Consider the following 16,441-nt stretch of genomic DNA (forward strand, 5'->3'; position numbering starts at 1 on the left):
ATATATTTTTTATTGTTTATATGTGAATTTGTGCTCTGGCAACATTGCAACCTAAACAACCTAAACATCCATGAGATGAGAGATCTCATCTCATGGAAACAAGTTTCTGCCTCTACACATCAAAGTTTCCTCCTCACTAGAGGAAGAGCTGTCCAGGCTGGACCCTGATCCTTCTCACAAGAGGTGTTACAGTAACTGTCACAATAGAAAGTAAACTCAATTGTGCGTGTCTTTATTCCCCTGCAGCAAATTCACAGACATCAGCCCAAGGATCGGTGCGTGATGTCACGTCACACGGAAGCGCTTCTGCCGGCTGCACATACAGGTCCGTGTGTGGCGGTGGCGTCACTCACTGATCCTTCAGAAACGCTTGGGAAAATGTAGCGTGTGTGGAAGCTACGGCACTACTCGGCCAATAAAAGAGCTTCGTTACTGAAAAGCTATTTGATTCAAAATATAGCGACGCTAGCACCAAGCTACTGAGAAATGTACACTGCTCAAAACAATAAAGGGAACACTAAAATAACACATCCTAGATCTGAATGAAAGAAATAATCTCATTAAATACTCCTTTCTTTACATAGTTGAATGTACTGTCAACAAAATCACACAAAAATTATCAATGGAAATCAAATTTATCAATCCATGGAGGTCTGGATTTGGAGTCACACTCAAAATCAAAGTGGAAAACCACACTACAGGCCGATTCAACTTTGATGTAATGTCCTCAAAACAAGTCAAATTAGGCTCAGTAGTGTGTGTGGCCTCCACGTGCCTGTATGACCTCCCTACAACGCCTGGGCATGCTCCTGATGAGGTGGTGGATGGTCTCCTGAGGGATCTCCTCCCAGACCTGGACTAAAGCATCCGCCAACTCCTAGACAGTCTGTGGTGCAACGTGGCGTTGGTGGATGGAGCGAGTCATGATGTCCCAGATGTGCTCAATTGGATTCAGGTCTGGGGAACGGGCGGGCCAGTCCATAGCATCAATGCCTTCCTCTTGCAGGAACTGCTGATACACTCCAGCCACATGAGGTCTAGCATTGTGTTGCATTAGGAGGAACCCAGGGCCAACTGCACCTCTCAGTCTGTTTCTGACCATTTGAGCAGACACATGCACATTTGTGGCCTGCTGGAGGTCATTTTGCAGGGCTCTGGCAGTGCTCCTCCTGCTCCTCCTTGCACAAAGGCGGAGAAGCTTGTCCTGCTGCTGGGTTGTTGCCCTCCTACGGCCTCCTCCACGTCTCCTGATGTACTGGCCTGTCTCCTGGCAGCGCTTCCATGCCCTGGACACTACGCTGACAGACACAGCAAACCTTCTTGCCACAGCTCGCATTGATGTGCCATCCTGGATGAGCTCTCATGCTACCACTAGAGTGAAAGCACCGCCAGCATTCAAAAGTGACCAAAACATCAGCCAGGAAGCACAGGAAATGAGAAGTGGTCTGTGGTCACCACCTGCAGAATCACTCCTTTATTGGGGGTGTCTTGCTAATTGCCTATAATTTCCACCTGTTGTCTATTCCATTTGCACAACAGCATGTGAAATTGATTGTCAATCAGTGTTGCTTCCTAAGTGGACAGTTTGATTTCACAGGAGTGTGATTGACTTGGAGTTACATTGTGTTGTTTAAGTGTTCCCTTTATTTTTTTGAGCAGTGTAGTTAAACTAGTAACGGCGCTACTTGTAGCGACACTACTGCCCAACACTGGAGTTATGGTCACGCTCGGCAAGTTTAAAGTGGTGGTATTATGCTTTTTGGCTTTTTCCCTCTCCTTTATGAGTTATGCATCTTTTTTTGTGCATGTAACAGGTTTGCAAAGTGAAAAAGCCCAAAGTCCAGCCCAAATGGAGTTCCCATCTCCCACAGAAAGCTCTGCTCTGAACTGCTTGAAAACAGCTCGTTTGTAGTCCAGCCCTTCACTTCCTTTACTTGTGACGTCACAATGAAAACGCGTCATAAAGCTTGCCAAGCGGCTAGTGGGGTCAGGCACGCCCTCAAACAAAGCTAGTCTGAGCAGAGGCCCTTTGGCTCGACTCGCCTGTTTGGTTTTCCATAATAAGAAATGTTGTACCTGTACCTGCTTCCAGGTACTTTTTTTCGTATCACCTCACCTCTGTGGAGGTTCCAAGCCAGCTGAGGGATACTAAAATGTAACGTGAAAACACGACAGACTGCTGATTGGTCAGAGAGAATCACTATTCACTGCATCATCATTGCGTGCGCCAGACAGAGGCCAGCAACAGAAAGTTTTATATTTTACACTTTTCGTATGTAATTTCATCACTAAATCCACTTCTGAGAAGTTTTGAGGTGAGAAATCAACTGTGTAGATTTCGGACAGTTTTACGAGAAGTGATGGCGGAACAAAAATGTGCTTGAATATTTTCGGAGTTGAGGAGCTCCGCAAGTGGCTGGGGGGGATGCCTGTGCCAACCCGCGGGAGGAGCTTGTGAGGCCGGCCAGCTGCCTGCTCACAGAGCCCTCTGCTCCCGCCATCACACAGACTGCTGCAGCAACAACAGCAGAGGAAAACACAACTGGAAGGTTTTCATACCGCTTATCTGTCTTTACATTCTAATGTTGAAACGTTTTAACTTAAAAAAGAGAAAGCTGTGTGGATCGCTGGTGTGTGTGTCGCATTGAACATTACGTCATGGCAGTTGTGTGTGGCGTCGCTATGATGACAAGCTACGTACTATCTCTGGGTACTATCTGCAATGGAAAACAGAGCAGGGCCGAGTAGAGTCGAGTCTATCGATTTGCACTATGGTAGCATTTTTCGGCAAGGCAGCATAGATCGTCAGAACACCAGCAACAGTTCAACGTTTAGTCCTAAAAGACGATGCAACGCCGACTCTGTTTGGGCCTGGAAATTCACAATCACAACCTGTAAGTATGCTTTATTGGTTGTGAATTATATTTAAAATAAACATGGCAATGTAACTTCACAGACTGTTCAAGTGCGGAGTTGTTGTAAACGTTGGCTAACACAGCAAAGTTATAGCTAAAATGCTAATGTTACACCTGATGTGAAAGCTACTGAGCAAACGCTCAAATTGTTTAGCCAATTTTTGATTTTTGTAGTGGTTTATGGTAAGATGCGGAACAATGATGTTGTGTGGTTGTGGACTTGAGTAACTTATACCATCTGCTAGGTTACGGTCACAGTCTGAAGCGGCTTTGATTTGGATCACACTACCTTGTTTCTTACGACCCGCCCCTCTCTGCTTCTGATTGGCTAGTAGTCCTTACCTGGGAACGTTTTTCGTCGAATTAGTAGGCTAAATGGATACCTAATTTTATAAATATTAGTAATTGCCATTTGCTTTTTTAACCCATAGGCACGCAGCTTTGTAGATTTACTTCCTGCTTCGTAATACCTCTGTTTCAGGTACATCAGCTTTTTTTTTAATCTCCTGTGATAGGATGTCATTTATCTCTGTTTTAACCCTTTTGATTTCTTGGTTTAATTTCTCAGCCACTTTATGTATGTGTTGTTTTTCTAGTTTCTTAAGCTCTGATTCTAGATTTTTAAGTCTATCCTGTTTTTGCCTTTTCAAATACGCTGATTTAACTATTAGTTTCCCTCTAATTACCGCTTTACACGCATCCCACAGCACTGATGAGACACCTTACCATTATCATTCTCCCTTATGAATGTCTGAATTTCTTTAATATATTCCTCCCTCATTTGTCCTTTTAGAACATTTATGTTTAGCCTCCACAGTGTTGCTTTTGTTTCTCTTGATATAGCCAAAGTCATATATACTGGACTATGGTCTGATAAGTCTCTTATTCCAATTTCACATTTTTCAATCCTGTAACTGTATTTCTTATACATAACTCTGCCAATAGCCCTCTGAACTTTTAGCTAATTGTGGACTTCTGTATCCCACAAGCCGAACAGTCGAGTTGTGGGTTTAGTCAGAGATTTAGGTGTCCTCCCCAAATCAGAATGCCTTCCCCCTCTGATATCATCAAGTCAAACATTTGCCTGTAAAATATCCAGTCTGACCCTGGGATTGCATATACATTTAGAATAGTGACTAATTCTCCCCTCTAACCTCCCCTTAATTAATATTTACCTTCCCTGTTTATCTGATGTTTCCAAAAGTTTTTCAAAAATAATTTTCCCTGACATTGCAATGGCCACTCCTCTCCTATTACCTGTTCTATTAGATGAAGAAAATACTTTTTATGCTCCCTCTCTGACAGGTGGGTCTCCTGCAGCAGAGCTACCCCCACCCCTTCTTTCTTTATTTTACCTAGTATCTTGGACCTTTTAATTGGGTTGAGTATCCCATTCACATTATATGATTCTATCTTTAATAATTTTTTCTGGGTTGTCATATTCACTGATCTTCCACCTCCTACCTCCTACCTCCACCTCCTACCTGTTTTCAAACCGTTTCTCTCAGCATTATCGCTCCTGTTATTTGCCACTCTGATGTCTTCCTCAATTTCGTTTAGAGTATCTGAGTTTCGCACCGAAAATCTTACAGTTCACGAAGTACCGTCTCTGGGCTTGCCATGCTTTGAGTGACCAAATCTGTTAGCTCTGATGCTAACGTATCTTAATCATCGCTTCCACTGGTGCTTCCACTCGGGTTTTTGAGACTTCCTAATTTTTCTCTCGGCATAGTCATCACTATTTCTGATTTGTATTTAACCTGTATGCCAGTTGCCTATTAACAAGTGAATAGGAGCTCACTTTTATGCTGCTGCCATAATGGAGGCGCACTGGAAGTCCCGGTTTAATACATTTCCATGTAAAAACATTTTATGGTTCCACCTTCACAAATCTGTAGATTTGCTGCTTTATCTTTTCATTATTTTGATTATTAATTTTGAGCTTTGTACTGTTGGTTAGGCAAAGCAAACATTGTGAAGGTGTCACTTTGGGCTCTTGATAATTGTGACGGCATATGGAGACAATATATGGTGAAAATAATCAGCAGATTAATCCATAATGAAAATAATCATTACTTGCACTCTGATACAAAATAGTCAAAAATGAGCTCCCCCCCAAATCCTGCTTTTACATTATTGCATGAGTAATAATAATAATCTAATAGTCTAAATAGTAACAGTCACAGGACATTTTTCTTTTTGCAATGAGTACTTTTACTTTAAACTTTTCTGATTATACTTACATACTTTTACTTTTGTAACATTTTCAATGACTTTAACTTGTAGCAAAGTTTTTTACAGTGTGGTATAAGTACTTTTACTTAAGTAAAGGATCTGAATAATTCATTCACTCCATCACTGATATTTCCGTTAACTAATCCCATGAAAAGACCAAAACCAACAATGCATCAGTCCATCTCTCAATGCTTTCCGACGTCCCTACTCTGTCTTTGGCTCTTGACCCCAAGCCTAATTGGTTCCTTAAAAAGACGTAACCAAACAAGGCAGAGTAAGAGCTGGCTTAATGCCTCCCCAGTGTGTTGTGTAGTCCACAAAGTGTCAACATATTGATCATTACATTGTGAAGGTTTTTCTTTGTTGGCTGAAGCTTCCAATTAGAGAATATTTCCCTGGCATTTTCAGACAACTGATGGCTGAACAGCTTTAATGAAGTGTTAAAGCCAACTACTGCATGCTCACAGTGAAAAGAAAAACAGGAGAACGGAAATGTCTTAACTAGAGCCTCACCCTTATCACTCTGCACAAACACAAACACAAGGTGAGCACAGCAAGAACTTAATTGGACAAAAAACCTTTCTTGTTTTTTATGTGTGTGTGTGTGTGTGTGTGTGTGTGTGTGTGTGTGTGTTTGTGTGTGCGTGCGCGCACGTACTCACCTCTCTCCACTGTTTGGTTTCAACACCTTGCGTATAGAGCACGCACACTGTGAAAAGGTGCAGGATAGGGACAGAGAGAGGTGAAATATTGTGAAAGGATGGGGAAATGAGAGGCACAAAGAGGGAAAAGGAGAGAGACAATCAGAGAAATGCAGGCGGATTCCAAATGGGAAATCAATGTGAGGGTTTTAGCTCCAGTACAGTGAACAAACAGCCATGGCACTCTGAGCAAAACAAAGATTTCCCAAACCACAGGGCAACATATCAACAAAGACATCGACCAGAAGAGAAGGAGACCAAGACAAAAAGAAAATGGAGCAGGACTCAAACTATTTAAAAAAAAAAATTGAATTCCTGCACGGGGATTATGGAAGATTACAGACATACATTCAGTCGCTACAGCATACTCACATGGATCTGACTTGGAGAATGTGTCTTTATCCAGCAGATTTCTAGAAAATAAGAAGAGAGAAAAAAAAACATTTTTTACCTCTTGTTCATGCTGACATGAGATTTTTTACCACCACACTTAGCATCAAAGGCACACAACAGCTTGCAAAGAGCTGCACAGTAGTAGGTGGCAATGTAACTTTAGGTTAAAGAGGAAGAAAAACGATGGCCCTCTGCATTAATTTTAATTAATTTAATTAAATTTAATTAATAGTGGCTCCTGTTCTCCTCAGCTTCTGATCATTTGCTCAAGTTACAAATAGCCTTTTTGAGTGGTTCCAAAACAAGGTACTAAAATACTTTCACACTACTAGTAAGTCTATGGTTATCCAAGGAAGGGTATAATCAACGGCAACTGGAAGACACCTGAAGATGTATCTTCCACCAGTCCAGTTGCCCTTGATTTTAACCTTCCTTGAATTTCACACCAGTGACCTCTAATTTAGCAGTCCTCCACACCCACACACAAGTGTTTTCAGTCATTCTGGCTCATTAGACCTTGCGGAGGTGGAAGATGGGTGGAGCTATGATATACAACAAGTCCTTCAAATTAAAAGACTAATTATATCGTTTGTCCATGTGTCTCTACAACGACACATTCGATGCATTGTCTGATCTCACGCCCGTTTCGACAGGACAACATGTGGCAATGCTGTGGTTAAGGTTTGGTTAGGTTTAGGCACATAAACGACTTGACTTGGACTGAGGAAATAATCGTGGTTTGGGTTAAAATGACTCAGGTTAAGCTTATAATAATAAACATGTGGATGAGGTTTTTGGGAAAACAGTCTTGAATAACATGAGTCACCACATGTGCTATGATTATGCTTGATTAAGGTGTCATTTGTCCCGCACTAGCAGCTAACAGGCGAGTCAGAGAGATGTCAGTCAACCACAGTCTGAACATGCCCACACAGTCCTGAGTAGGGATGCAACGATTACAGATTTTGTTGGTACAATTATTGTCAGAGAAATAATCACTGTTTCACAATTATTATGCATTAATTAATTTCACAACACTAGTAATGACTTAAGTTGATTTTTAACATTTAATTACATGTTGCTTGACGCAGCAACAAACCAAGCCATTGAAAATAGCGGGCCTCATAGCGCAGCGGGGGTCGTTGCGGTGGGTCTGAAAGGTTACACCTGCTTTGTTTGTTTACGTTACACTGAAAGCTCGACTCTCACCGCTACGGCATCGATTGTAAGTGACAAGTTTATATTTAATTCCCTACCACCTTGCTACGTTATTTAATATAATGTATTAGGCCTACCTTTACTCGGGCGTGCAAAGCTAGGTGGTGGTCCCGCAGGTGCTGCATCAAGTTAAATGTAATTATTCTCTCCTTTAGCAGGAAGATTTTAATGGTAAGTTTTTGAACAGGTGATCCGTCATCTTCAGTAATGCCCTGGTCAGACTTGGTGTACCCGAAGTGCTACCACACTGCCGACTTCAGCCGTTTCTTTGGTGGAAATAAAGCTTCACAGTTTGGTCTCTCTGCCATAGTTTAGCCAGTGTGCGGTAGCCTCTAAGCACAATACTTAAGCTGGTGCATCGCTCCTGTAACTTTGTTTTCGTTTTCTGTAAGTTGCCACAGTTTCGTTCCGTGCAACATAAACACTCGGTGTATCGGAGCCTTTACGATAAATTAACCATGACGTATTAAAGCGCGGTTAATAGTGAAATCCGGTAATCGCTACATCCCTAGTCCTGAGTAGAGGTCTATTCAGACAAGATGATCGTACCCTATCCCTTTATATTGTCCAGGCTAACTAAAATACAGTATTATGATGACTACCCAACCCCATTTTCAAAATGTTCAAATCATTATACCCATTTGGTTCTAGTTTTAATCAATTACTCTATGTGCTACCTAAAGCTAGATTTACTGCGTGGCTGGAGATGACAGCATGGATTAGGTTCTGTATGACTAAGAGATAAGGGAGGTCTGTGAATCATTTTACATTTACAGTCTCTTGCATGTGCAAGTCTGATCTTTGCACAAACACGCCTACTCATTTACACATTCACAGACCACAAAATCAGTTGGCAAGCAGGCCCATCGGCCCGAAAATTGTTGGGTTTTGTATCTCATACAATAGCTGCCTGATTACCGGCACATCTGTGTGTTTACTGGATGCTTATCTCTTTCTCTGACCTCCAAACACCCAACACGCCTCCCTCATTGTGATGGCATTCAGTGTGTAACCTCACACTTTCCATATTAAAGTAAAATAGTTGCAGGGTAACAAACCTTTGTTGAATTCGACTATCTATTGAACTTGGTTGTCCTGTGGATTTTAGAGGCAACATTGTTTATTATGCCGATTAGCCTAAATTGTAATTAGTTCCATTAATTCCCAGACTAATGGTATTTATTAGCAGCTGGAAACTATGACAGCTAATGTCAGGAGTCATAATTTCAGTAGGTGACCTATCACAGATCACATTTTAAAGGAATCCTCTGAACATGATTTGATTAGTGCCTGCAGCACTGATCCACAGCAAAGGTTGGAGACAGAAAATTATAGGCTTTTGGGATGTGATGAGAAAGACCAAAAAGGTCATTGTCAAGGGTCTCTTTCAAACTGTGTGCCACCAAATTTAGACCTTCTCTAAATCATACATGAAAGGAATGAATGGACAAGACAATTAGCTTAACCATATTATACCCCTAAGTACATATTCTAGTACATCCCTAGTACATATCTCTGTCTCTCTGTTGTGGAAGAAATTTGATGTTTCTCTGTTTAAAACTGATAGTAATCAGGAATTCATGCATTGTGTGAAGAATCACAACTTTCTCTCCAGTTTTCATATCGGCTATAGAGGTTTTGATCTTTAATTGAAAGACCATTAGTGTCAAAACATCTCTCTCATTACATTGTGTTTGTTTTATGTGTCTTACATGCCCAGAGATACATTGTAGTTGTGGATCAGAGATGTATATGAGTCTTTTATCTGATAAAACACTGAACATTTAGATTGACTGACGTTGAGGTGTGAATTGTGTGCTGGAAGGCTGGAATATGCTTTCCTTGGCTGCATTAGGAGACATTCCCATAACTGTTTCTTTTAAACTTCTCTCTCAAACTTCAAGCCATGCCTTCCTTCTGGATTCCACACTTAGATGAAGGCTCCAACTAAAATCCACAACATCTATTATCTATCTATCCATTTAACATATAACGTTATAGGGTTCACATACGTTTTCCTGCGTCTGTATATATTTTAATGCACTCTTCTCTTTTTTTGACTTTCTTGGTCATTTCCTAAAACCTTATTTTAATGCATTTTCTATATATCTATCTCTCCCTCTCTCTTAATCTCTCCACCTCCACCCGTGTTTCGGGTGTCCGCGGTACACCTCCATCATGCTTGCTTGACCTTTTCGTAATGCCTGCCAGTAAACATTATTACCTTTTCTGTTTTCTTTTGCTCACTCAGTTACTACAGTGACATGAGAGCCCTCACTCGATGCCAAAGCCTGCTGGCTTGATTCTTGTTTCTGTTTCTGTTCTTGTTTCATTTTCCTCTACAGTTTCTGTTGTCATAAATCTTCAGCTGGGTTCTTTCATCAGCCTCAATCTATTTTGATCTTTTTTCTCTGCTTCTGAATTTCTTCCCCCCTCCCTTTTATAGCTTTCAAAAGCAAGTTGAGTAGACAATTACTGTTAAAAAAGGAAACATGAAATTCTGAAATCTTATGTTTTTCAACTTGAGTTCAAAATGGCAAAGACGATACTTGCTGATGTTCTGTGATTGTCAAAGTGCTTGCTATTGAAGCAGCATGTTAAATTCAAGCAGCAGGGTCCAAGGTTCCAGGAAAAAGTGCCTTTCATTACAGTTTGATCTAAACTGAAAAGAAAAATGGATTTGGCACTACTAAAGTAAGATAATTATATAAGCAACTCAGACTACACACACACACACACAGACACTGACTATAAAGGTAATTTCATCCTTATCAGAAATATTGCACTGCCTTAACTCCAGTAGAAGAAAGAGAGTTTGGAAAACATCTTGCTGTTTTCGGTTTATCATGCTTGTATGCTAAATCTCTCAAGAATGTATTGTTTCTAATAAATGGATGCTTAGTTCGCTTCAATTTTTTCGGTCTACTACATATTCAGTTACATTTGGATTGTTTCCATCCACCGACCCACCCTAACAGCCCTCTAAGGGTACATTAGCACACAATGTGGTGTAGTAGTCCCGGTTTCTCTCTGCTCCATTATTACATATGTATATTTCAGTGTGGGTCCTCAAGTAAATGCTCTAACACATTAAATATTGTAAACTGCCGTACAGTATCATGATGTTTTCAAACTATCAGACCAATGAGTGAATGATTGTCAGTGTGGTGTAAAGATCCAGTGTGAACCAACCAAAATCACAGCAGTCTTTGTTAACTCAAGGATCCAGACATACTGACAAAAGACATACACAAATATGTGTTAATAATTTGTCCAAAACCTTGTAACCATCTGGGGCTCCTCCCAGCACAAGGGCTAACATAAGCTACTGTAACTGTATGCTAAGTTCCCCAATGAAACAGCAGAAATTTGAATATCTAAAACCAGTCTGACCTAAAACAGTGAATATTGAACTTGTTGGTCCGTTTCTGCAACATGTGGAAGTATGCAGTTGTTTGCCAACACTTTAGCACAACGGTAAGCGAGGTAACCAATCCAAAACCAATGCAATGTCTTTTTGACAAATTCCGCAAAAATCTCCTCTCCTCCAATAGTCGGTTCTGTGCGTTTTTACACAGGACTGGCTCTTCAATTGGCATGCTCCAGCCACACACTGGAACACTATTCCAGTCGTGTGTCAGGTAACTCGCCCACGGACATTTATCTTTCTTTCTAGTTGGCCAAGACACACTGTTGTTGCGAAATTAACTATAGCAGCAGGAGAGTTGTGAGTTTTGCTGTTTGGAGCTGCCGTGCTGGCTCTGGGACCGTCTCCTCCTCTCTGCATATTAGCTTTACAGCAGCAGCTGTAGTGACAGTTTGCTAACCCACAACTTAAGTTTAACGATAGTTACAATACTTGCTGTGTCGTTGTTCACACTATATTGTGGTACTTGTCATGATGTTGGATTTCTCCAGAATCGCTTACTCTACCTTTAAAGTTTTTTCAGCTAAGTAATTTAATTTGCTCAAAGGCCGGCAGGAATTAGCTTGGTAATTCTGAAGAATTACAGAGATTTGGAGTGGAATACTCAGTGTTGGAGAGTAACGGATTACAAGTAACGGTGTTACGTAATCAGGATACAAAAATAAATTAATTGTATTCCGTTACAGTACAGTGCGCACCACACTTTGGGAAGCGCTGCTTTACACTACCTTCCCTCACAACGTGGGCAAGAAGGATGTGTTCACCTTCAACCACACTGTACCCAGTTTTTGCAAACGGATATCCAAATAGACGTCTCGGACCCATGCTATCCCTCGCTACTTGCGACGACCCCTGGTCACTTATAAAATATTATTATAACTGGAAGTTTGATACCAGAAAAAGAAATGTTAATTTGAATGCATGCTCTTATCAGAAGTATTCTGTCTTTGTACTGTTTCATTGTTATAGACATTACTGTTGAGTTTGAGTGTATCATTGAGCAGTTGTATAACACTGCAAATTACAAACTTTCTCCAGAAATCAGTGGACATGTAAACTACATTTGCTCTTTTCCTTTATAAAGAGATAGCTTGTGAGGCAGTGTAGGAGGTTGCTATTTTTCACACTTCATCTAAAAATGATACATTCATCCAAATAAATGTAGTGTAGGAGTCTGCCTGACCTTTCATGTATTCTATTTTTGTATTAAGAGCTGTGAGCTGAGTCCATCAGATCATGTTTAAATCCCTATAGCCTGAAAAGAAACCAGCACCAATGTGTGTAAAAGTTGGCACTGAGTGCCTTTACATTTTTATTTTCTGTCTATAGAACAGTCATATAAGAGCACATAGATACATCTCAAAGCATTTTTCACTGTATAGAAGCCTACTGGAAAACCTATGTCTATGTCTGTGAATATTTGACTAATTTGCGAGTTCTCTCATACAATGTTTTATTGAAAAATGACCACCTGCAGCTTTCATGACACTTCCTGCAAGATCCAGTATAACTGAAGTACCCATAGGAAGATTATAGGTGCTATAGGAGGCATTATTATTTTCCTATTCTTTCAGTACAAGAGAAATATCATCAATGAAGTATTTTTGTACTAAACATTGGAAACTAAATGTGTATTTTAACATCATTCTCGACCCTGTAGTGCGCTGGTTAGTTTTTGCAGTGGGTGCCTTGCTCTTTGCAATTTTCACAGTTGTATTTTTCTGTCATAACTTTGTAGGGACCTTTTGAGTGTGTGTGTAGACATATATTTCTCTTGTTGTTGGGACATAAATCTGTTTATACAGTCACATTGTTGTTGAAATGGCAAGTCCCTATAATGTAAATCATTAAATTTTAGGGTAAAGACTTGTGTAAGGTTAGGTTTATCTTAAGTTAGGGTAAGGGTTAGGGTAAGTCTCCAGGAAATTAATGTGAGTCAATGTAATGTCCTCAGAAGTAATGTAAACATGAGTGTGTGTATGTGTGTATGCGCAGACATTATCGCCCAAGTATGCAAGATTCCAATTATTTTAATAATCCCTCCTATTCGCTCTCTCTTTCCTAATTTAGTTCAAGTTTCTTTCCTGCAGACTGGTCCAAAATAAATCAGCCCACATGTCATCCACCATCTTTGTCATTTCCACCTCCTGTTTATCTGTCAGCTGTGCATTAACTCTCTAATAGTCTCTACATTATCTCTTGTTAAACCTAGCCTCAAATTGCTTTCATCCCTGTGCCACTGTTCCATTTCCCAACATTCACTCAGTCAATGCATATATTTATAGATGTGACCAGCAGCCGTTTTAAATCACTCTATTGCAGTCAACAATTACATGCCAAAGGTCACATGTTCAAATCTCCAAAAATTGCAGATGGTGTAATTGTGTTAGAAAAACATCTCTTCACTCTTGATTAATAAAGTGTTACATCGACGTGATTTTTTTGGAAGCATAGAAGCAAGACAATGTTGATGTACTCTAGTGGTTCAATCACTCTTGCAGTGATATGAACACATTTCAGTAACTTTTTTTCAGAACTGATAGATGTTATTGATCTCATCTTTTTATTCGAAGTTGTCTTTTATAGTCGTAGTGTGAAGATGGCCAGCAGATCCCACATAGAGTACACACAGTATATCTCAAATCTTGTACATTATGATGGAAAGCAAACTGGGTCTGCCACTTGATAAACAATGTTGCTCTGTATAACAATTGTTACACTCTGAATTAAACATAATATAACCTCTTCATGTGCTGATGGAGTTCATCCTCTTTTGTTTTAGCTTGAGGCAGAAATTGTGTTATATACCAATTGTTCCCATCTTTCCAGAAAGATAATTGGTAGGGAAGATGGTTTTTTATACATTGGTTCCAATAACCTAAATGTGATTTTCTGTAGAGAGAGAGAGAGAGAGAGAGAGACATGAGCAGTCTATCGCACAACGGTAATGAGCTTAAAATCCAGTGTTTTCTATGAAGGATCCAGGTTTATGCGCCCATAGAACAAAAAGTTCTAAATTTGTGATCGCATCCTATTGCGAACAGTGTGGTTGTTGAATTTTGTTTTATATTATGTAGCTTATTTTGTGTGTGTGCACCCTCTTGATTGGTTCATTTCATGCATTTAATTTTATCAATGACACATACTGCATATGTTAGATGTTGCAAAGATCATATTGATGTTTTGCATCATTAGAGAAAAGCTAGGCCTATCTATCTCTAAGATTAAGTTTTATATATATATTACCACAACAACATAATGAGATGCACTTTGTCCATTAGCAAACAATGCAATGAAACCTATATAATTACAGCTTAATTACACATAATTGTAACTGCAACAAAACCACAGTAAAAAGGCCAGCAGAATATACTTTTTCTTATTTAATATGAAGGTGTCATTTTTGTCTGCCATTGAATAATTAAAAGCATTTGGGACCATTAAATTATTAAAGCTCCTACTTTCTGACAAGTACATTTTAAAACCTGTGCTCTGGATATCAGACTAAACTAATTTCTTGTCAGCTCACTTCATCTGAAGTGCATGATAACTGCACTATAGAAACAGTAGCTCAGCTCGGCACAACACCGGTTAAGCTGGGGCTCCGTCTCTTCAGCAAGTGTTCCTCTTCTGCCGCTACCCACATTAAACCAGGGTTAGGGTCATAATTTTATTAAAACCTTTTATCTTTGTACATGTTTATTTACAGCATTATATTTTAAAATTTATATTGTAATAGGCAGCATATTAACTTATTGGGAGAAAACTGGTAGGTCTATGTAAAATCAGACGTTTAGCACCCCCTTATCGCAAAAATGGTATCATCCTCATTTCACTGTGAAGCTTCAACTGTGAGATTCACAGTCGAATCAGGCTCCGCCCATCAAATCCTCAGCTATTAGGGGTCAGCCCTGCATACTACGTGTGAACACATGAAATGCCAACACCAAATCTGAAAGGTACATCCTGTCTGGGGATATTTATCCTTCCTAGACCTACAGAGAATCACTAATGGCGCTTTTCCATTACCAGTACCAGCTCAACTCGCCTCGCCTCGACTCTACTCGACTCGATTGGCGTGGCCGTGCTCCGTTTTCCATTGCAGTTAGTACCCAGACATAGCACCCCTCAGTGTAGCTGGTTGTCATAGTGACGCCATACACAAGTGCCGCGACATAATGTTCAATGCTGCACACACACCAGGAACCCACGCACAGCTGTCTCTTGATTTAAGTTAAAATGTTTCAACCTTACTCAGAATGTAAAGACAGATAAGCGGTATGAAAACCTTCCAGCTGTGTTTTCCTCTGCAATTGTTGCTGCAGCGGTCTGCGTGACGGCGGGAGCAGAGGGCTCTGTGAGCGGGCAGCTGGCCGGCCTCACACGTTCCTCCCGCGGGTTGGCACAGGCATCCCCCACAGCCACTTGTGGAGCTCCTCAACTCCAAAAACTTTCAAGCACATTTTTGTTCCGCCATTACTTTTTGTAAAACTGGCAATATTTGAAGTCTGCACAGTTGATTTCTCACCTCAAAACTTCTCAGAAGTGGATTTAGTGATGAAATTATATATGAAAAGTGTAAAATATAAAACTTTCTGTGGCTGGCCTCTGTCTGGCGCGCGCAATGATGATGCAGTGAATAGTGACGATTCTCTCTGACCAATCAGTAGTCTGCTGTGTTTTCACGTCACATTTTAGTATCGCCTCAGCTCACTTGGAGGTGATACAAAAAAAAGTACCTGGAAGCAGGTACATGTACAACTTTTCTACAATTGAAAACCAAACAAAGGCGAGTAGAGTCGAGGCGAGTCGAGCTGGTACAGTGCAGTGGAAAAGGGGCTTTAGTGACCAAATAAGGTTATTGTTCATCCCTCACTGGTTCAAATCAAGATATGTTGTGTGTGTCCTGTGTCATTTAAAGGTTCAGTGTGTAAGTTTTAGTGCCATCCTTTGGTGAGGGTTGCAAATTGCAACCTGTGGTTCACAGTGCATTCATGTGCTCCTCGAATGGTCCCATTTCCCAAGTTGTGAAGTCTTACTTCCGACTTCAGCGTGTGTTCATGTGCTCTTAATTAAATAAATAATAATAATAATAATATGTGTTGGATTAGCATTATCAGAGCATATAAACAACACGCAGACATCTGGTTCACTCTACATGGAAAAATTAACCGTTATGACCATATTACAAATTACTGTTATACCGTATGTTAATATGTACAGTGGGGGAAATAAGTATTTGACCCCTTGCTGATTTTGCAGGTTTGCCCACTTACAAAGAATGCAACGATCTATAATTTTAATCATATGTACAGTCTAACAGTGAAAGACAGAATCCCAAAGAAAATTCCAGAAAATCACATCATATGAATTTATTAAAATTGATAACCATCTGATGAGGAAAAACAAGTATTTGACCCCCTGGACAAACAGCATGTTAATATTTTGTAGAAAAGCCATTATTGGCCAGCACAGATGTCAAACGGTTTTTATAGTTGGTGACAAGGTTTGTGCACATTTCGGCAGGGATGTTGGCCCACTCCTCCCTGCAG

General features: G+C 40.2%; 1 protein-coding gene across 1 annotated transcript in view; it reads right to left on the reverse strand.

The window, feature by feature from the left end:
* cpne5b (copine Vb) overlaps positions 1 to 16,441 on the reverse strand; it is a 157,355-nt gene that overhangs the window by 121,393 nt on the left and 19,521 nt on the right. Inside the window, exons 2-3 of the mRNA XM_046029370.1 lie at positions 6,224 to 6,264; positions 5,813 to 5,859 (exon numbers count right to left, since the gene is read on the reverse strand). Coding sequence (XP_045885326.1) covers positions 5,813 to 5,859; positions 6,224 to 6,264 — 88 coding nt within the window. The remainder of the gene's footprint in view (positions 1 to 5,812; positions 5,860 to 6,223; positions 6,265 to 16,441) is intronic.

Source organism: Micropterus dolomieu, linkage group LG18 (genome assembly GCF_021292245.1).
Source record: "Micropterus dolomieu isolate WLL.071019.BEF.003 ecotype Adirondacks linkage group LG18, ASM2129224v1, whole genome shotgun sequence".
NCBI classification, from domain to species: domain Eukaryota; kingdom Metazoa; phylum Chordata; class Actinopteri; order Centrarchiformes; family Centrarchidae; genus Micropterus; species Micropterus dolomieu.